Source organism: Salvelinus fontinalis, chromosome 20, assembly GCF_029448725.1.
Source record: "Salvelinus fontinalis isolate EN_2023a chromosome 20, ASM2944872v1, whole genome shotgun sequence".
Classification (NCBI taxonomy): Eukaryota; Metazoa; Chordata; class Actinopteri; order Salmoniformes; family Salmonidae; genus Salvelinus; species Salvelinus fontinalis.
Window position 1 is genome coordinate 16,604,269 of NC_074684.1, and position 21,367 is coordinate 16,625,635.

At 46.2% G+C, this 21,367-nt stretch overlaps 1 protein-coding gene across 3 annotated transcripts in view; it reads left to right on the forward strand.

Annotated features, from left to right (window-relative positions):
* cd2ap (CD2-associated protein) overlaps positions 1-21,367 on the forward strand; it is a 79,793-nt gene that overhangs the window by 30,930 nt on the left and 27,496 nt on the right. For 2 of the 3 annotated variants that reach the window (XM_055872591.1, XM_055872590.1), the window contains exons 3-11: positions 101-281; positions 3,002-3,102; positions 3,521-3,641; positions 5,418-5,596; positions 10,053-10,140; positions 10,784-10,878; positions 13,899-13,997; positions 14,152-14,208; positions 16,706-16,742. In XM_055872591.1, coding sequence (XP_055728566.1) covers positions 101-281; positions 3,002-3,102; positions 3,521-3,641; positions 5,418-5,596; positions 10,053-10,140; positions 10,784-10,878; positions 13,899-13,997; positions 14,152-14,208; positions 16,706-16,742 — 958 coding nt within the window. The remainder of the gene's footprint in view (positions 1-100; positions 282-3,001; positions 3,103-3,520; positions 3,642-5,417; positions 5,597-10,052; positions 10,141-10,783; positions 10,879-13,898; positions 13,998-14,151; positions 14,209-16,705; positions 16,743-21,367) is intronic. The other variant, XM_055872592.1, reaches the window with a different exon arrangement.

Below are 21,367 nucleotides of genomic sequence, written 5' to 3' on the forward strand. Positions count from 1 at the left end.
ATCAGCAAGATCAGTGTAGGCTACATGTAAGTGATCCTCTTTATAATTAGCCTAAATTAATCATTGTCCTCTCTGCTGTGTGTGGTGTCTCTGGTGGCAGGAGATGAAGAAGGAGCTGAATTTGACAAAAGAGGAGGCCAAGGAGGAGGCGCAGCCCCAGCGGAGAGAGAAGAGTGCAGGGAACGTGGCCAACCTGGTCCAGCGGATGAGCACCTACGGCATCCCAGCTGGGGGCTTCCAGCCACACTCACAGCCCCGCGGTCTCAAGAAGAGTAAGTCAGGTGTGTGTGTTAACAGTTGGCTGTGCTTTTATTGTTTAGGAACACATGTAGATGTCTCTACTCAAGCACTACCTGAAAAACTTGGAGGAATGCCTAGTGTCTTCCCCCATTCATTTCTGTGGACTTCAAGGGATATTTCTGGATTTTGTCAAAGAATCACTATCTTCTTCCCCAGAGTCAGATTAACTCGCGGAAGCTGATAACTAGCGTTGCCGCAATTACTAAATAGCGTTGCCGCAATTACTACATAGCGTTGCCGCAATTGCTAAATAGCGTTGCCGCAATTACTAAATAGCGTTGCCGCAATTGCTAAATAGCGTTGCCGCAATTGCTAAATAGCGTTGCCGCAATTGCTAAATAGCGTTGCCGCAATTGCTAAATAGCGTTGCCGCAATTGCTAAATAGCGTTGCCGCAATTGCTAAATAGCGTTGCCGCAATTGCTAAATAGCGTTGCCGCAATTGCTAAATAGCGTTGCCGCAATTGCTAAATAGCGTTGCCGCAATTGCTAAATAGCGTTGCCGCAATTGCTAAATAGCGTTGCCGCAATTGCTAAATAGCGTTGCCGCAATTGCTAAATAGCGTTGCCGCAATTGCTAAATAGCGTTGCCGCAATTGCTAAATAGCGTTGCCGCAATTGCTAAATAGCGTTGCCGCAATTGCTAAATAGCGTTGCCGCAATTGCTAAATAGCGTTGCCGCAATTGCTAAATAGCGTTGCCGCAATTGCTAAATAGCGTTGCCGCAATTGCTAAATAGCGTTGCCGCAATTGCTAAATAGCGTTGCCGCAATTGCTAAATAGCGTTAGCGCATTAATTGGTATTCTATGGGAACAGCTAGCAGGCAGACCTAAAAATGGTATCTAAGAGTTCACCTGACTCTGGGGAAGTAGATAAAGGGCTTAATTGCCAAATTCCCAAAGTATCCCTTTAATCTACCATAGGCTAAAGCCTACTGCACACAGATGAAACCCACACATTAAAATATGTAATGCCAATACTGAATGACTCTTGAGTTGTGGCTCTAACTATATTTCCCAGTAATGATGGCATTAAGACAAGTGGATATATTCATTTCAATAGTTTATTATGTTCATATTTAGACATGCATGTACTGTTTTGTCTCTGAATTGGTTCCTAAGCTTATTCCTGGACTAAAAAGCACTTTCAATGAAGATTCTCTCATTGGGCCCATGAAGCAGGACTTTAAGGTATCTTAGTTATTAATTTTCCATTACTATCCTCAACAAGCAAGATAAGGTGTCAAGAAGACTAGAGAATGCTTCTTTTTTTTTTTTAGATTGTAAACCAACAGAGGTTATGTTCCTCTCTTGAGTATCGCTACTTGAATATAACGCTCAGAATAAACTGCTTTCATTTCATGTTTCCCATCTCACTGTGGGAGGAAATAAATCCATTTTCTCTTCTCTGAAGTGTGTCATAGATTCTAGGTGGATACTGGATATAGCCTATATATCACCTGCTACTGTATTTGGTAGTCATGGAGGCTTTTCTTCCACCTTGAGTCTTTGTATAGCCTACACAACCATTCTCTTGTGACATTTGTCAATATAACTTGATTTAATTAAAGTGTCAACAGCAGTGTTACGTAAATGTCAAGTAGTCCCTATTGAAATGCAGCATTAAAGTGGAGATGACGAACTTCTGATAATCGTCTGTCTCTGCAGAGGCATGTGTGTGATGGTGTTAACAGCAGCACTTGGTGCGACAATGATGCGCACTGACTGTAGTGGAGCTCTTGCCACCTGTTAAAAGTTTTCAGAGATCAGTATATTGGAATGAACAAAAACATTCCGGAGCCTGAAATTAGTACTCGACCACTAGTCAAATGCTGGTAAAATGTCTGAGGGGAGGGTGAATGGTGGAGGACCAAAAAGTTAGTTTCAGGCCCTATACACATGGTGTAGTGTTAGTGCAGTTCTAGTGAGCAGCCATTACGTCCCCTCTGTGAGGTGACTTCTTGCAGTCTAGTTTACTCTGGCTAAGTCCCAATTTATCTCTCCTTCCTCCCAAAATGTGCACTTGTTCACTTCCATTCACTGATTTGAAAGGAACTGATTTGTGGGAAGTGGTGAATGAGAGTACACTTCAGGAGAAAGGAGATATTATTGGGACACATCCCCTCTGTGCAGCTTTGAACTGCCACAGGAACACCTTGCTGAAAGTGGTGTAGTGCTTCTTGCAGGAGGGGAGTATTGTCATCCACTTCTTAGATTCAGACACCCTCTAGGGCTGGGAATTGCCAGGGACCTCGCGATACGATATCACGATACTTAAGTGCCAATTCTATATGTATTGCAATTCAATACTGTGATTTTATTGTAATTCCATGGTCCAAACCTATTGCTCACCATATGTCTGCTGCAGAGGGACAAGAGAGCCATGAGAAAATAACAAGTTTTGATCAGTCATGGAAATAAAAGTGCTGAAAACTAATTTGCTCCCCATTTTAAAAAGATGGAGAACAAGCTATGAAGGAAAGTTTTTGTGCAGGTACAGCCTACTAGCTCAAAAATAATATTGTGATTTGTAACTGTATAGATGTTTTCCCCCATCACTACTGCCCTCCTCAGGACACCAGGGTACACATACACACGTGTGTCCAGGAAGTTGAAGCCTTGAGGTGGCCTATTGAGCAGCGAGCAGACTGATGTAGCTGGTGTTCCCAGTCTTCTCAGGCTCCTGTCTTTTGTGGTTGCAGAACCTAAGAAGCGGCAGTGCAGGGCGCTGTTTGAGTACGTGCCCCAGAACGAGGATGAGCTGGAGCTGAAGATGGGGGATATCATCGACATCAATGAGGAGGTGAGGCTAGTGTTTCGTTACACTGCCCTGCATTGAGCTATTTCCGCTACTCGTCATGACTTTCCTGCGTTGGGTTTCCTTACCTGAGCTTAATTTAATGTCTCCTTGTTAGACTCATTGTTCTGTTGAGAGTTGTAGTCTTTCCTTTTCTTTTTAGAGGATAAGTTTTGCATGGGAGAATAAAAGAGAATTGCCATGATCTCTGTAACTAACTTTCTGGTCATTTTAATTCTGTTTACATATTACCATTACATTGGATGCAAATTGTGACAGCTAATAGTATCTTAGGCTGGTGTGATTTATGATAAGGTCTATTCTATTATCATAAGGTTATATTATCATTTACAGATAAGGTGATTATGAGGCAACATTAGATGTTTACATCAGGTATTCATTGGCTCCTGGTTGGTTGTTCCAGGTAGAGGAAGGCTGGTGGAGTGGAACCATGAACGGCAAATCAGGACTGTTTCCCTCCAACTTTGTCAAAGAGATGGAGACGAACGCAGACGGACAGACAAATGACTTAACAGATGAAGCAGGTAATTTTGGAGCTGGCAGAGCTTCAGTAATGAAGGCGTGACTCATGTTTAAGCAGAGCGTGTCATAACAAGTTAGTGCTGCTAAAGAATGTAGCTTCTTGGCTGAATCTCCAGGCTTTTATGTTTTAATTATTGTGTCTACATGAGAGACGTCGATAGCCTACCTGTTGAGATGAGTGCATTCGGAAAGTATTCCGACCCCTTGACTTAACCAAATTTTGTTACGTTTACAGCCTTATTTAAAAAATTGATTAAAACGATTCCCCCCATCATCAATCTACACACAATACCCCATATTGACAAAGCAAACACTGGTTTTTAGACATTTTTGCAAGTTTATAAAAAATACTGAAATATCACATTTCCATAAGTATTCAGTACCTTTACTCAGTTGTTGAAGCACCTTTGGCAGCGATTACAGCCTCCAGTCTTCTTGGGTGTGACGCCACAAGCTTGGCACACCTGTTTTTGGGGCGTTTCTCCCATTCTTCTCTGCAGATCCTTTCAAGCTCTGTCAGGCTGCACAGCTATTTTCAGCTCTCTCCAGAGATGTTCGAGTCCGGGCTCCCGCAGGACCACTCAAGGACATTCAGAGACTTGTCCCGAAGCCACTCCTGCGTTGTCTTGGCTGTGTGCTTAGGTTTTGTTGTCCTGTTAGACTGGGGCAAAGGTTCACATTCCGAGATCTTGAGCGCTCTGGAGCAGGTTTTCATCAAGGGTCTCTCTGTACTTTGCTCTGTTCTTCTTTCAATCGATCTGTCTCTGTCCCTGCCACTGGAAAAACAACCCCACAACTTGATGCTGCCACCGTAGGGATGGTGCCAGGTTTCCTCCAGACGTGACGCTTGTCATTCTCAATCTTTGTTTCATCAGACCAGAGAATCTTGTTTTTCATGGTCTTAGAGTCCTTTAGGTGTCTTTTGGCCAACTCAAAGCGGGCTGACATTTGCCTTTTACTGAGGAGTGGGTTCTGTCTGGCCACTCTACCATTTTAAAAGCCTGATTGGTGGAGTGCTGCAGAGATGGTTGTCCTTTTGGAAGATTTTCCCATCTCAAAAGAGGAACTCTGGAGCTCTGTCAGTGACTATCGGGATCTTGGTCACATCCCTGACAAAGGCCCTTCTCCCCTGATTACTCAGTTTGGTCGGGCAGCCAGCTCTAGAACGAGTCTTGGTGGTCCAAACTTCTTCCATTTAAGAATGATGGAGGCCACTGTGTTCTTGGGGACATTCAATGCCACAGAAATCTGTTGGTACCCTTCCCCAGATCTGTGCCTCCACACAATCCTGTCTCGGAGCTCTACGGACAATTCCTTCGACCTCATGACATGCACGGTCAACTGTGGGACCTTTATATAGACAGGTGTGTGTGCCTTTCCAAATCATGTCCAATCAATTGAATTTACCACAGGTAAATGTTTGGAAAATATTTGGTGACGTGGTAAAAGAGGATATCAGTGACAGCTATGTTATGTGGTGATTCTAAGAAACGTATCTAAATCAGGCCCCAAAAAATCCTGCACCCCCCTTTCTATATTTGTGGGTTATGGTTGACTGAGGGCCTCAGATTATCACTTTATCACAGATAGTCAGGCGGTTTCAGATGGGTTATTAGCAGGTGTGGGTGAACAAATAGCTGACTCGCGCACCACTAGTTTGTGTGTGTGTGTGGGGGGGGCCTAGCTTGTGTATTTTTCTCATGCACAAGTGTGTACATATACAAATGCACGTGTTTTGCTTTGTTCTCTTCGCCTCATGCATTGTGTCCTTCCCACAGATGCCAGCGGTAAAGAAGCTCTGCTCCCCCCCTCGCCCACCCACCCCTCTCCAGGCAATGGAGTGATCACCCAGCCCAAGAAGATCCGGGGGGTGGGCTTTGGGGACATCTTCAGGGAAGGCTCGGTCAAGCTAAAGGCCCGCCTGCCCAGCACAGAGGGAGACGAGAAGAAAGACAAAGTAAGTGAGCTGAGCCGGTACTCAGAGATGTCTGTCTGAGATGTCACTCACAAGGTGTCATGCATCTCAACAGGTTCCGATAAGGCTCAGGCTTCCCCTTCAAATAGACTGAAGTCCTCTGAGAACCAATTCACAATTGAGAGGAAGACGGAAATGTTTTTTTAAGTGTCCAAAGGTTCCCAACTGTCTGTTACATAACAGTATAACAATAGGAAGAATGTTTCTGGTCGGCGTGTTGACATACTGAGGGTCATATGACTGAAGTCAGAAAGGTTTTTCAACTGGAATGCATTGAAACCAATGCTGGTGAAAGTAATACTGTAGTTTTACATGGGATATTATTGGTTTATGAGCTTGTTTTACATTAACTAACATTCTGAGTTCAGCCTAAAGCTGGGTGACATGAACAAAAATACATTTCAAGATAAACTGACTGCATTATCACAGTTACGATAATTTGAACAATATAGCAATGTGCACAAGTTATTTTTTTATTTATTACCCTTAAAACTACTACGACTTTGAATGTTGTAGTTATCAATTATCCCATTAACTATCACCCATCTTACCAAACTTATTTCAGTTCAAACTTCACATTTCTCTAGTAGGGCCCTATAAGTTATTTCTTGTAATGAACTATATTAGCAAAATGTCCATGATAAGTGGTCGGTGTCGATCATTTCTGGTTTATCGTCCCAGCGTTAGTTCAGCCACCATTACACATGCTCCTGTATGGGGACCACCAGTCAGCATTGTTTAGTGTTGTGGTGACTGTTTAAGTCCTGGGAGAAGTGATGCAGCGTGGGTTGGGTGTCTGTCAACCCTTGTCAACCCTTCCTCCTCCCCAGCTGATAGCCTTTATTTTGGTTGCTAATTGGTTGGATGGCAGGCAGGCAGTTTCCCTGCTCCCTCTGACTGACCTAGTTTCCTGGCGTCGTACCTGAGGGCGATATTTCAGCGTACCTGAGGGCGATATTTCAGCGTACCTGAGGGCGATATTTCAGCGTATCTGAGGGAGACAAACTACAGCAGCACATTAATTTGCATGGGTAGTGATAACTTAATAGTCCCGCTAATAGCACACTGTAGGTTTAGTTGACAATTTCTAGCTTCCATTTAACCCCCTCTGAAACTATTCTCTCACCCCCCCCTCTTTCTCCCTGTTCTCTCTTTCATGGCAGCGTTGGTTCAGTCTTTGTCCCACAGCTTACAACATGGCATATTCCATTACGCTGTCGTTCACACAGTCAATCCATCAGTAGCAGCATCTCTGGCACTTTCCACTCTCGCTCTCCCCCTCTGCTCTCTCGCTCTCCCCCTCTGCTCTCTCGCTCTCCCCCTCTGCTCTCTCGCTCTCCCCCTCTGCTCTCTCGCTCTCCCCCTCTGCTCTCTCGCTCTCCCCCTCTGCTCTCTCGCTCTCCCCCTCTGCTCTCTCGCTCTCCCCCTCTGCTCTCTCGCTCTCCCCCTCTGCTCTCTCGCTCTCCCCCTCTGCTCTCTCGCTCTCCCCCTCTGCTCGCTCGCTCTCCCCCTCTGCTCGCTCGCTCTCCCCCTCTGCTCGCTCGCTCTCCCCCTCTGCTCGCTCGCTCTCCCCCTCTGCTCGCTCGCTCTCCCCCTCTGCTCGCTCGCTCTCCCCCTCTGCTCGCTCGCTCTCCCCCTCTGCTCGCTCGCTCTCCCCCTCTGCTCGCTCGCTCTACCCCTCTGCTCGCTCGCTCTCCCCCTCTGCTCGCTCGCTCTCCCCCTCTGCTCGCTCGCTCTCCCCCTCTGCTCGCTCGCTCTCCCCCTCTGCTCGCTCGCTCTCCCCCTCTGCTCGCTCGCTCTCCCCCTCTGCTCGCTCGCTCTCCCCCTCTGCTCGCTCGCTCTCCCCCTCTGCTCGCTCGCTCTCCCCCTCTGCTCGCTCGCTCTCCCCCTCTGCTCGCTCGCTCTCCCCCTCTGCTCGCTCGCTCTCCCCCTCTGCTCGCTCGCTCTCCCCCTCTGCTCGCTCGCTCTCCCCCTCTGCTCGCTCGCTCTCCCCCTCTGCTCGCTCGCTCTCCCCCTCTGCTCGCTCGCTCTCCCCCTCTGCTCTCCCCCTCTGCTCGCTCGCTCTCCCCCTCTGCTCGCTCTCTCTCCCCCTCTGCTCGCTCGCTCTCCCCCTCTGCTCGCTCGCTCTCCCCCTCTGCTCGCTCGCTCTCCCCCTCTGCTCGCTCGCTCTCCCCCTCTGCTCGCTCGCTCTCCCCCTCTGCTCGCTCGCTCTCCCCCTCTGCTCGCTCGCTCTCCCCCTCTGCTCGCTCGCTCTCCCCCTCTGCTCGCTCGCTTTCCCCCTCTGCTCGCTCGCTCTCCCCCTCTGCTCGCTCGCTCTCCCCCTCTGCTCGCTCGCTCTCCCCCTCTGCTCGCTCGCTCTCCCCCTCTGCTCGCTCCCCCTCTGCTCGCTCCCCCTCTGCTCGCTCCCCCTCTGCTCGCTCCCCCTCTGCTCGCTCCCCCTCTGCTCGCTCGCTCTCCCCCTCTGCTCGCTCGCTCTCCCCCTCTGCTCGCTCGCTCTCCCCCTCTGCTCGCTCGCTCTCCCCCTCTGCTCGCTCGCTCTCCCCCTCTGCTCGCTCGCTCTCCCCCTCTGCTCGCTCGCTCTCCCCCTCTGCTCGCTCGCTCTCCCCCTCTGCTCGCTCGCTCTCCCCCTCTGCTCGCTCGCTCTCCCCCTCTGCTCGCTCGCTCTCCCCCTCTGCTCGCTCGCTCTCCCCCTCTGCTCGCTCGCTCTCCCCCTCTGCTCGCTCGCTCTCCCCCTCTGCTCGCTCGCTCTCCCCCTCTGCTCGCTCGCTCTCCCCCTCTGCTCGCTCGCTCTCCCCCTCTGCTCGCTCGCTCTCCCCCTCTGCTCGCTCTCTCGCTCGCTCTCCCCCTCTGCTCGCTCGCTCTCCCCCTCTGCTCGCTCTCTCGCTCGCTCTCCCCCTCTGCTCGCTCGCTCTCCCCCTCTGCTCGCTCTCTCGCTCGCTCTCCCCCTCTGCTCGCTCTCTCGCTCGCTCTCCCCCTCTGCTCGCTCTCTCGCTCGCTCTCCCCCTCTGCTCGCTCTCTCGCTCGCTCTCCCCCTCTGCTCGCTCTCTCGCTCGCTCTCTCGCTCGCTCTCCCCCTCTGCTCGCTCTCTCGCTCTCCCCCTCTGCTCGCTCTCTCGCTCTCCCCCTCTGCTCGCTCTCTCGCTCTCCCCCTCTGCTCGCTCTCTCGCTCTCCCCCTCTGCTCGCTCTCTCGCTCTCCCCCTCTGCTCGCTCTCTCGCTCTCCCCCTCTGCTCGCTCTCTCGCTCGCTCTCCCCCTCTGCTCGCTCTCTCGCTCGCTCTCCCCCTCTGCTCGCTCTCTCGCTCGCTCTCCCCCTCTGCTCGCTCTCTCGCTCGCTCTCCCCCTCTGCTCGCTCTCTCGCTCGCTCTCCCCCTCTGCTCGCTCTCTCGCTCGCTCTCCCCCTCTGCTCGCTCTCTCGCTCGCTCTCTGCTCGCTCGCTCTCCCCCTCTGCTCGCTCTCTGCTCGCTCGCTCTCCCCCTCTGCTCGCTCTCTGCTCGCTCGCTCTCCCCCTCTGCTCGCTCTCTGCTCGCTCGCTCTCCCCCTCTGCTCGCTCTCTGCTCGCTCGCTCTCCCCCTCTGCTCGCTCTCTGCTCGCTCGCTCTCCCCCTCTGCTCGCTCTCTGCTCGCTCGCTCTCCCCCTCTGCTCGCTCTCTGCTCGCTCGCTCTCCCCCTCTGCTCGCTCTCTGCTCTTTCGATCTTTCGCTCGCTCTCTGCTCTTTCGATCTTTCGCTCGCTCTCTGCTCTTTCGCTCGCTCGCTCTCTGCTCTTTCGCTCGCTCGCTCTCTGATCTTTCGCTCGCTCGCTCTCTGATCTTTCGCTCGCTCGCTCTCTGATCTTTCGCTCGCTCGCTCTCTGATCTTTCGCTCGCTCGCTCTCTGATCTTTCGCTCGCTCTGATCTTTCGCTCGCTCGCTCTCTGATCTTTCGCTCGCTCGCTCTTTCGATCTTTCGCTCGCTCGCTCTGACCTAGTTTCCTGGCGTCGTATCTGAGGGCATTATTTCTTTTTCGCTCGCGCTCGCTCACTTTTTCGCTCGCGCTCTCTCTATCCTTGTGACTCAACAGCTTGTTACTTATAATCTAGAGGACATTCACCTTAGCTGAGACAAAACACAGAATAAACGTAGGCCTGCCTGACTCTACCACTTATCTGTCTGCTCACTCAGTAACTAACAAAGGCTTTCTAATATTGGTCTATGTTTAGGCTTAACTCATATAACCCATATGACATACTCTGTAGCAGACTGGCATACTCTTCACAAACACTGACCTGCACGCTGACCTAACATACTGTCTGTTGACCAATCGGTGAGTTCGCTGATGACCCTGTGCTCAGTGTTCATTCCAGTCAGGCATGCCTAGTCTCTCATTGGTGGGGACCATCTGAGCATTGTACTGTGCATCCAATCATGTCAGTAAATCCATCTGTGGTTTGCTTCATTTTAGCCAATCCCATTATTACCATCTGCCGCAAAGTCCGCCCATTCCAACGTGACAGACTCACAGAAAGCAGAGGGGGACAGCAAAGCAAAAGGTAAGGGGGAGGGTGAAGGTCCCAGTCTGTATGATTAGAAGTGATTGTTAAATACAAAATGTCATCTCGTGTTATGTTCTCAGAGAGTACAATAGGTGTGTGTTGTCATGCACGAAAGGACCATTGTCCAACACTTGATAATCATAGCACAACATTTATGGTGTTTTATTGTGATTGTAACATTTTGTTCTTATATTGAGGTTCAAGTGGGATATATTGTTATGTGGGATGTTGTGCTTCCTAAGTGTTCAACTTTTAAAGCCAATGGTAGATTTAGGGCTAGCCAATCGTAAAGGTATCACTAGGAATTAACTTAAAACATCCATCACTTTTAATTAGATTTATTTAACCTTTATTTAACTAGGAACGCCGGTTAAGAACAAATTCTTATTTACAATGATGGCCTACCTCGGACGACGCTGGGCCAATTGTGCGCCGCCCTATGGGACTCCCAATCACGGTTGAATGTGATGCTGCCTGGATTCGAACCAGGGTGACGCCTCTTGCACTGAGATGCAGTGCCTTAGACCGCTGCGCCACTCGGGAGCACTTGTCTCTTATTGGATGTGTTCGTTTATTCTGTCGGTTTTGTTGGTGAATGACTGCATTTCTCAAGAACAGTATTGTTCCTCTTTCCCCTCAGTAAAAGACTACTGCAAGGCCACCTTTGCGTTTGAAGCCACAAACGAAGACGAGCTGACACTGAAAGAGGGTGACGTCATACAGATTTTGAGTAAGGTAATTAAAGCCACCCTAACCAGCACCAGCTGCTAGCCTGTGGCCCAGCCAATACTCTGTTGAAAAGCTACTACTTCTCCAAACAGGTTTTAAAACCGTCTACATAACTGTCCCACTTGTAAGGGAGAGAGTTTACTAGAGGATGTATAGGCTTGTTCCCAGCCACATGTTTACACTGTACACCTGGAAAATGTGCCTGTTTGCGTATAGCTATAACACATGTAAACACAGGGAGTTATCTATTTGATCCTGGTCAACATGGTCCATCCCAGTCCGTGCTCCTCAGTGTGTTCATTTCACTTCCCGGACCAGGCCCAGGTATAGTGGTACTGATTGTGCAGTAAGGTGGATGAGGACATTCTCCAGCCCTGCTTGTCTATTCTTCCCTAGTGAAGTACAGTTGAAGTTGGAAGTTTACATACACCTTTGCCAAATACATTTAAACTCAGTTTTTCACAATTCCTGACATTTAATCCTAGTATAAATTTCCTGTCTTAGGTCAGTTAGGATCAGCACTTTATTTTAAGAATATGAATTGTCAGAATAATAGTAAAGAGAATTATTTATTTCAGCTTTTATTTCTTTCATCACATTCACCGTGGGTCAGAAGTTTACATATACTCAATTAGCATTTGGTAGCATTGCCTTTAAATTGTTTAACTTGGGTCAAACGTTGCGGGTTAATTTCCACAAGCTTCCCACAATAAGTTGGGTGAATTTTGGACCATTCCTCCTGACAGCTGGTGTGACTGAGTCAGGTTTGTACGCCTCCTTGCTCGCACACGCCTTTTCAGGTCTGCCCACACATTTTCTATAGGATTGAGCTCAGGGCTTTGTGATGGCCTCTCCAATACCTTGACTTTGTTGTCCTTAAGCCATTTTGCTACAACTTTGGAAGTATGCTTGGGGTCATTGTCCATTTGGAAGACCCATTTGCGACCAAGCTTTAACTTCCTGACTGTTGTCTTGAGATGTTGCTTCAATATATCCACATTTTTCCTCCTTCATGAGGCCATCTATTTTGTGAAGTGCACCAGTCCCTCCTGCAGCAAAGCACCCCCACAACATGATGCTTCCACCCCCGTGCTTCATGGTTGGGATGGTGTTCTTCGGCTTGCAAGCATCCCCCTTTTTCCTCCAAACATAATGATGGTGATTATGGCCAAACTGTTCTATTTTTGTTTCATCAGACCAGAGACATTTCTCCAAAAAGTATGATCTTTGTCCCCATGTGCAGTTGCAAACCGTAGTCTGCCTTTTTTATGGTGGTTTTGGAGCAGTGGCTTCTTCCTTGCAGAGTGGCCTTTCAGGTTATGTCGATATAGGACTGATTTTACTGTGGATATAGGCACTTTTGTACCTGTTTCCTCCAGCATCTTCACAGGGTCCTTTTGCTGCTGTTCTGGGATTGATTTGCACTTTTCGCAACAAAATACGTTCATCTCTAGAAGACAGAACGCGTCTCGTTCCTAAGCGGTATGACTGCTGCGTGGTCCCATGGTGTTTATACTTGCCAGCTGTTGTTTGTACAGATTAACGTGGTACCTTCAGGCATTTGGAGATTTCTCCCAAGGATGAATCAGACTTGTGGAGATCTACAATTTTTTGCCTGAGGTCTTGGCTAATATCTTTTTGATTTTCCCATGATGTCAAGCAAAGAGGCACTGAGTTTGAAGCTAGGCCTTGAAATACATCCACAGGTACACCTCCAGTTGACGTCAATTAGCCTATCAGAAGCTTCTAAAGCCATGACATAATTTTCTGGAATTTTCCAAGCTGTTTAAAGGCACAGTCAACTTAGTATATGTAAACTTCTGACCCACTGGAATTGTGATACATAAGTTAAATAATCTGTCTGTAAACAATTGTTGGAAAAATTAGCGCAAAGTAGATGTCCTAACCGACTTGCGAAAACTATAGTTTGTTAACAATACATTTGTGGAGTGGTTGAAAAATGAGTTTTAATGACTCCAAGCTAAGTTTATGTAAACTTCCGACTTCAACTGTAGGTGAATGCTGTGAGCAAGAACTGATCCAGGACCCTAGGGACAGATTTGAGTATTTAGTCCTAATGATTCTTTTTAGGATTTTGGTAGACCTGGGTAGTTTGCTGTAGGCACAGCAACATTTTGTAACTGAAAACTAGTGATCATCTTATGGGACCAGTTCAGGTAGTACCTCTTCCATTTCAAAATGGCCTCTAAACATGACACTGATCACCATTGAGCACCCTGCTGTGTTTTGGAAGCAGCGTGATGGTAGGAAGCTGCGTCGTAGCAAGTAAGTGATCTATTGCAGTTCGCTTCCCTTGACATTGGCCAGAGACTTGGGTCCCTGTTGAATTTTACACCCTGAAGAAGAGCATGAGTGCCGTGACTGGGAACATGGCCAAGACAGTGCTAGGCCATATGGAGAGGTTGAGTTACCATTAAGAGGTGGCTCTTGAGTCATGTTTTGTTATTTAAGGCAGACACATTTTGACAGATCACGTTTCGCTGTTGATTAATCATGTTTAAGTGCCATCTAGTGTCCATTAAGCAGACTTACATGTGATGTCTAACATGAAGTGAGGTTGTCGGAATCTCCACAGATGCCTTTTATCAGCTTTGAAGCTGATATTGAATCAAAAACATAATTGTTTATTCAGAGAATTTGTTTTGATTACCAAATGGCCCGAGGCAAACATTTGGAAACTCAGACTCCTGTCCCTTTTTATTTAATTAGGCAAGTCAGTTAAGAAAAAATTCTTATTTACAATTATGGCCTACCCCAGCCAAACCCCCTAAGCCGGACGACACTGAGCCAATTGTGCGCCGCCCTATGGGACTCCCGATTATGGCCGGTTGTGATACAGCCCGGGATCGAACCAGGGTCTGTAGTGACTCCTCTAGCACTGAGATGCAGTGCCTTAGACCGCTGCGCCACTTGGGACTCCCTTAGGAGTCTTTACTATGTTATTCTATCCTAGCCTTTTCATGGTAATGTTTAAAAAATGCTTGACCAGTTAAGTTATGTTTCAGGACACAGGGGAGCCGGGGTGGTGGAGAGGGGAGATCGGCGGTAAAGAGGGGGTCTTTCCTGACAACTTTGTGGCTGTGATGTCAGACGCAGACAAAGAGGTATGATGAAAGAAATAGTGAACACCAGATCACATGCAGTATGTGTTCCCTAGTGGTCTTGTCCCTAGATAGCCTTTGTGTAAAGTCAGTCATTTGTGTAATGATCATACATGTTTGTTTATAAAAACGTAAACTTTTTCCTTTTATGTTGCAGCCGGCTCCCACATCAAGAGGATCAGTCAAACTCTCTCCCAAGCAGGAAGCAGAAGAGGTAGGCTGGGCTTTCTACATGCTTGTGTTAGAGTACATGGTGTTGGTGTATGCTCACGGAATTAATGTGGGACTTTTCCCTTGATATGGAGAGCAAGTCTAATGAGAGTGGTAGCCTGGGAATGTTCTGTTGACTGGTCAGATTGGGGTCTCTGTCAGGAGTCTCCTATAAGTCATCACACACTTTAGACTGGAAATTATGCTTTCTCTAGATATTTATACGCGTTCTAGTCAGTTTTGATCTTGTCTCTAGCTAAGCCCTTTCACAGCTGTTCTGTTTAAAGAGAAGTGCAAAATATCACTTTTGTGAGTCTTTGCCTTCAAAAAAAGTATTCTCCAGCTAAATTATTTTAATCTGTTAAGGTTGAATTTCAGGGAAGTTCTTTTAAGAGCAGACTAAAATATTCCTGGTACTTGAACTTCAATGTCCCTGTTTATTAGCTCTGTTGCCTCTCCGGCCCACACAGTGGCTGCTGTTGTGTCACGGCCTGGTGGAGAGACCATGCTGCTCTACATCACCATATGGGGGTCAAGCAGCAGTGGTGGTGAACAGCCTTCTGGCCCAGAGCATTAGGAAGTTCTTGCGCCATAATGGATTTCACTGTTGCCCTTGATGTTCTCAGTTCAGCTAGATGCTCAGTAGAGGGCAGACATGAACAATTCTCCATTAAGAGAGGCGGTCAGGCCAGTCTCTCTTTCTCTTCCCTTCTCTCTTTTTCTCTTGATCTCTCTCTTTCTCTATTTCTAGGTTGTTATTTTGAGCATGTTATAAAGAAGTCCCAGTTTTTGGATTGTTACAGGATACATACTAGTAAAATATGCATCTTTGCGAAGCTGGCAATCTGAATATCAAACTGAAATGTTGCAGTCTAATATTTCAGTTTGAAATTGTCTTCCTGACTGGCTGTATCAATCTTATTGTCAATTAGGAATTACCGCAATATTATCATTGCAGCAATTTATTATTTGTATTTATTTTTTGCATGTACAGACGTCTAGTGCTAGCTACATGAACTACCTAGCAAAAAATGTTACTTATAGAATCAATATTTTAAGTTTCATTTACAAGGGAACAACTGTGCTTTTAACCTCCTAACGACTGAGCTTTTAACACCCCATATAGGTGTTCCACTGATGCTGTTGATAGAGTGAAGATTGTTTATTTAAATATTTTCCCAGTTTCTCACTCTAATGTATAGAGAATGTAAAGTCCCACATTCCCTGTGATTCTTCATGATGCGGACCCTCGTGACCACAGCATGTAAAAAACATCAATTATAGCTCTCAGATTAGATACTGGTGGTAGCTACCACAGTTTGGCTGCAATTCATTCTCAGATATAGCCTTAATAAGGAAAGTTACCATGGAATTTGTCATCAAACAATGAACACTGTTTTTTTTTTGTTGACAGAGCAAATAGAACAGCAGAGCATGTGCTACGATTATTTGATTCTTCTTTGCTGGACATCGCCTCCTTTTCAAAAATAAAACAAAAGCAATAAATGTGTGAGCCTGGGGAGACCAGTGGCTTTGTTTCAACTTTTGCAGATCTCGACTTTAAGATCATTGTAGAACGGAAAATAATTGCTTGTTTTCATTTGGAGTACTTGCTTCTCTTCTGACTGATGCTCTTGCCTCAGCAGCATTAGATGTCTGGCGTCACTCCTCAGCCCTCCATACTCTCACACACTGATGGGCCTGATTCTTTCTAACTCAGGATCAAAGTGTTAGTTGATTTGTAGATCAGCGATTCGGCCCAGTGCGTTGTTCAGGCTGACTACATGGAACAGCTGCGGCATTATCTGCATCTGTGGCACATGAAGCCTTGTGTTTTGATTGATATACTGTTTTAAATTGGAGATGTGTCGGGTAAGAATAAAGACGAAACATGTTCGTATGTAATTGCAGAAAGGAATAACATGAATAAGGAAGAATTTTAAGAAACTGATGAAGACAAAGGACCAACAATGATTGAACCGACCCTGACTTTCTTCTTTGTTAAACGTGATGCACCTGAGCCAAAGTAAACAAATGTTGTTGGTCACTGGAAAAAACATAAACATTGTCCCCCTTGAACAAACTGTTAAACCCAGGGCACCTTTCTTTGTTGCCATAGCGCCTATTCAAGTAGCTAGATGCAGAGAGACACTCCCACACCTTAATACATTTTTTTTCTCTATGCTTAAATACGCCTTTTGCCTGTCCTTATTATTGTCCTGTCAGTGCATTATGACTTGTCAGCTTGTGTAACTCCAGGTATTTTGGGTTGCTTTTCTTTAGAAAAAGGCTTGACTTGTTACCTCACTACGTACTGTCATTTTGAACATATTCCCTGAATGTTAAACTGAAAACAGTGGAGCAATGAAGTGCTCTTTCGCGCTCTGCTTGTTGGCCATCATGGTGCATCTGCTGGAAGTCTGTTCATATTTAAACTAATGAGGGCTACTGTAGCTGAATGAGAAGTCCTCTGTCACATTGACCTACTTTTTGTTTTTCAGAGACCCAAGAAGCCACCCCCACCATCAAAAAGCATAGGTAAGGCCTGCTTATAATGAACGTGTGACCGTCGTCAACCTCCTTTTTAGATGATCATGTCTACGATTGTAAAATTCAGGGGCGCAACTTTCTCTGGGGACGGGACTTGTCTGTATCACATTCTGAAATGGCATCCCCCCCCCCCCACAGTTTTTATAATTGTAATGTGATACACAACGAGGTAAGGGTGTGCTTTAGAACCATGCAGACACCTCCGAGCGGTAGGGTAAGCAGTTTGGAGTGTTTATCCGACTGGATTAAAAAAAATAATGATGTCCCCCCCACTTCTAAAACAAAGTTGCGCCCCTGGTAAAAGTACATTGCTTTCATTTAACAGAGAGGCAGGCGGTGGATGACTTGTCTTTCAGTGTTAGTTTCCAAGAAGCAGGAACCTGTGGTTTTGCATGCGACTCTTCACTACGTTTTCAAACTTCCCCACTGGTGTCGTCTCTTGCCGAGTGTTAGTACATTATCAATCAATAGGGGCAGAAGAACACAAACATGTACCTCTGCTTGTCTATCAGTGCACCCTGTCACCTAATATCATCATCTCTTGTTGGAGAGGTGGAGTGTTCGAATCGCTTCCTCGCTTGCTCAAAATGATTTATAGATTGGGACGATTTTCTCAGAAGTGGCGACGGCGATAGCTGTGAAGCTCCGGTGGAGGCTAAATTGTGACATTATTAATTAATGCACTTCCTGCCTTGAACTGGGAGGACTGTGTTGCACTACGACCCTGAGGGGTTTGGGATTCAGGGAAAATAAACATCTATGAATTCCCCAACTTTGTTTTGTACCATGTTGTAAATTCAGTCCAGATCTGAATCCTTGATTGTCTGCCAAGGTGAACAGAGATGTGATGAATGTAGATATTTAGGAGCCCTTGACTCCTGTCTAATGGCCCACTGTAGTCTCACGTAGCAGACTTCTAGGTCCCACATCCCGGCTGTTAAAGCGATAAAACCCACTATACCCGGAGGTCTTAACTTTGCCATAGATCTACATCTCTAGAGCGGTGGTTTTCAATGAGGTGTGCCGCAAAACTTTTCCTAATCTTGATTTTAACAAATGTAACACTCACTTAAAAAAAAAAAACAGGACCTGTGGAATTAACATGGAATTTTGATTTGGGAGCATGTTAACATCTGTCGTTGTGTCAAGTCCGGTGCGCTCATGCTGATGTCAAATTTGTATCGTTTAAACAGGATCGGTGTCCCGACCTTGTGACGGTTGAGCTAACGTAGGCTAATGTGATTAGCATGAGCTTGTAAGAAACAAAAAAATAATCCCAGGACATAGACATATCTGATACGGGCAGAAAGCTTAAATTCTTGTTAATCTAACTGTACTGTCCAATTTACAGTAGCTATTACAGTGAAATAATACCATGCTATTGTTTGAGGAGAGGGCACAATTATGAACTTGAAAATGTATGAATAAACCAATTAGGCACATTTGGGCAGTCTTGATACAACATTTTGAATAGATATGCAATAGTTCATTGGATCTGTCTAAAACGTTGGACATACACTGCTGCCATCTAGTGGCCAGAGTCTAAACAGCGCCTGGGCTAGAATAATTCATTATGGCCTTTCTCTTGCATTTCAAAGATGATGGTACAAAAAAAACACGTATTTTTCTTTGTATTATCTTTTACCAGATCTAATGTTTTATTTACTCCTACATTAATTTCACATTTCCACCAACTTCAGTGTTTCCTATCAAATAGTATCATGAATATGCATATCCTGAGCTACAGGCAGTTAGATTTGGGTCATTTTAGATGAACATTGAAAAGGGGTGCGTCCTTAATTAAGGGGGCGCGCATCACAAGCCAAGTTATTTTATAATTTTATTTACTCTGAGAACCATTGGCGCAGGCAAGTCTGATTTAGGCTTAGCTCTAACACAGCCTCTGCCATAGAAACAAACGGAGCATTGCTTTGTCTGTGGTTGCGCTATTACAATGCAGAAAACCACTTGTCTCTAGCCCAAACCGTTCAAAAGTAAAGACACATTTCATGGGACCTTCATTTTTTTTCTTCTACTGATCATAGGAAGCTCTTAAAGCGGTACACACAAATTAATCATCATGAGTAAGGAACTTTGAATTTTTTTAAACCATGTCACAGAAAATTTATGATTTGCAGTCGTTGGTTAACATGATACAGTGCCTTTAAAGTATTCCTACCCCTTGACTTTTTCCACATTTTGTTATGTTACAGCCTTATTCTAAAATGGATTAAATCAAATCAAATCCTCAGCAATCTACACACTACCCCATAATCACAAAGTAAAAACAGGTTTTTAGAAATATTTGCAATTTTTTTTAAAATAAAAAACAAATGCCTTATTTACATAAGTGTTCAGCTCCTTTGCTATTAGACTTGAAATTGAGCTTGGGTGCATCCTGTTTCCATCAGTCATACTTGAGATGTTTCCACAACTTGTTTGGAGTCCACCTGTGGTAAATTCAATTCATTGGACATGATTTGGAAAGGCGCACACACCTGTATATATTAGGTCCCACAGTTGACAGTGGATGTCAGAGCAAAAACCCAGCCATGAGGTCGAAAGAATTGTCCGTAGAGCTCCGAGACAGGATTGTGTCAAGGCACAGATCTGGGGAAGGGTACCAAAACATTTCTGCAGCATTGAAGGTCGCCAAGAACACAGTGACTTCCATCATTCTTACATGGAAGATGTTTGGAACCACCAAGACTCATCCTAGAGCAATCGGGGGCGAAAGGCCTTGGTCACGGAGGTGACCAAGAACCTGTTGGTCACTCTGACAGAGTTCCTCTGTGGAGATGGGAGAACCTTCCAGAAGGACAACCCTCTCTGCAGCACTCCTCCAGTCAGGCCTTTATGGTAGAGTGGCCAGACAGAAGCCATCCTCAGTAAAAGGCAAATGACAGCCCCCTTGGAGTTTGCCAAAAGACACCTAAAGACTTTCAGACCATGAGAACAAGATTCTCTGGTCTGATGAAACCAAGATTGATCTCTTTGGCCTGAATTCCAAGCGTCACATCTGGAGGAAACCTGGCACCATCCCTACTGTGAAGCATGGTGGTGGCAGCATCATGCTGTGGGGATGTTTTTCAACTGCAGGGACTGGGAGACTAGTCAGGATCGAGGGAAAGATGAACAGAGCTAAGTACAGAGATACTTGATGAAAACCTGCTCCAGAGTTCTCAGGACCTCAGACTGGGGTGAAGGTTCACCTACCGACAGGACAACGACCCTAATCACACAGCCAAGACAATGCAGGAGTGGTTTCGGGACAAGTCTCTGAATGTCCTTGAGTGGCCCAGCCAGAGCCTGGACTTGAACCCAATCGAAGATCTCTGGAGAGACTTCAAAATAGCTGCCCAGCCAACATGACAGAGCTTGACAGGATCTGCAGAGAAGAATGGGAGAAACTTCACAAATACACGTGTGCCAAGCTTGTAGCGTCATACCCAAGAAGATTCAATGCCGTAATCGCTGCCTAATTTATAAATTAGCATTTCTAAAAACCTGTTTTTGCTTTGTCATTATGAGGTATTGTGTGTAGATTGACTTGGCTATTCTATCAAGCACCTTTCACCTAGATATCTGTCTTTATTTTTTTTATTTAACCTTTATTTAACCAGGTAGGCTAGTTGAGAACAAGTTCTCATTTGCAATTCCGGCCAGGATAAAGCAAAGCAGTTCGACACATACAACAACAACAGAGTTACACATGGAGTAAACAAACATACAGTATGGGGGATGAGGTAGTTGGCTGGGCTATTTACAGATGGGCTATGTACAGGTGCAGTCATCTGTGAGCTGCTCTGACAGCTGGTGCTTAAAGCTAGTGAGGGAGGTAAGAGTCTCCAGCTTTAGTGATTTTTGCAGTTCGTTCCAGTTATTGGCAGCAGAGAACTGGAAGGGTAGGCGGCCAAAGGAAGAATTGGCTTTGGGGGTGACCAGTGAGATATACCTGGTGGAGCGCGTGCTACAGGTGGGTGCTGCTATGGTGACCAGTGAGCTGAGATAAGGCGGGGCTTTACCAAGCAGAGACTTGTCGATGACCTGGAGCCAGTGGGTTTGGTGACGAGTATGAAGCGAGGGCCAGCCAATGAGAGCATACAGGTCGCAGTGGTGGGTAGTATATGGGGCTTTGGTGACAAAACGGATGGCACTGTGATAGACAGCCTCCAACACTCTACTCAACAAATTGGATGCAATTTTGTAAATGACATCGCTGAAGTCGAGGATCGGTAGGATGGTCAGTTTTATGAGGGTATGTTTGGCAGCATAAGTGAAGGATGCTTTGTTGCGAAATAGGATGCCGATTCTAGATTTAATTTTGGATTGGAGATGTTTAATGTGACTCTGGAAGGAGAGTTTACAGTCTAACCAGACACCTGAATATGTGGACAACTACAAATACCTAAGACAGAACCGTCCAGAGTAGTGATGCTGGATGGGCGGGCAGGTGCGGGCAGCAACGGTTGAAGAGCATGCATTTAGTTTTACTTGGATTTAAGAGGAGTTGGAGGCCACGGAAGGAGAGTTGTATGGCATAGAAGCTCGTCTGGAGGTTATTTAACACAGTGTCCAAAGATGGGCCAGAACTATGCGGAATGGTGTCTGCG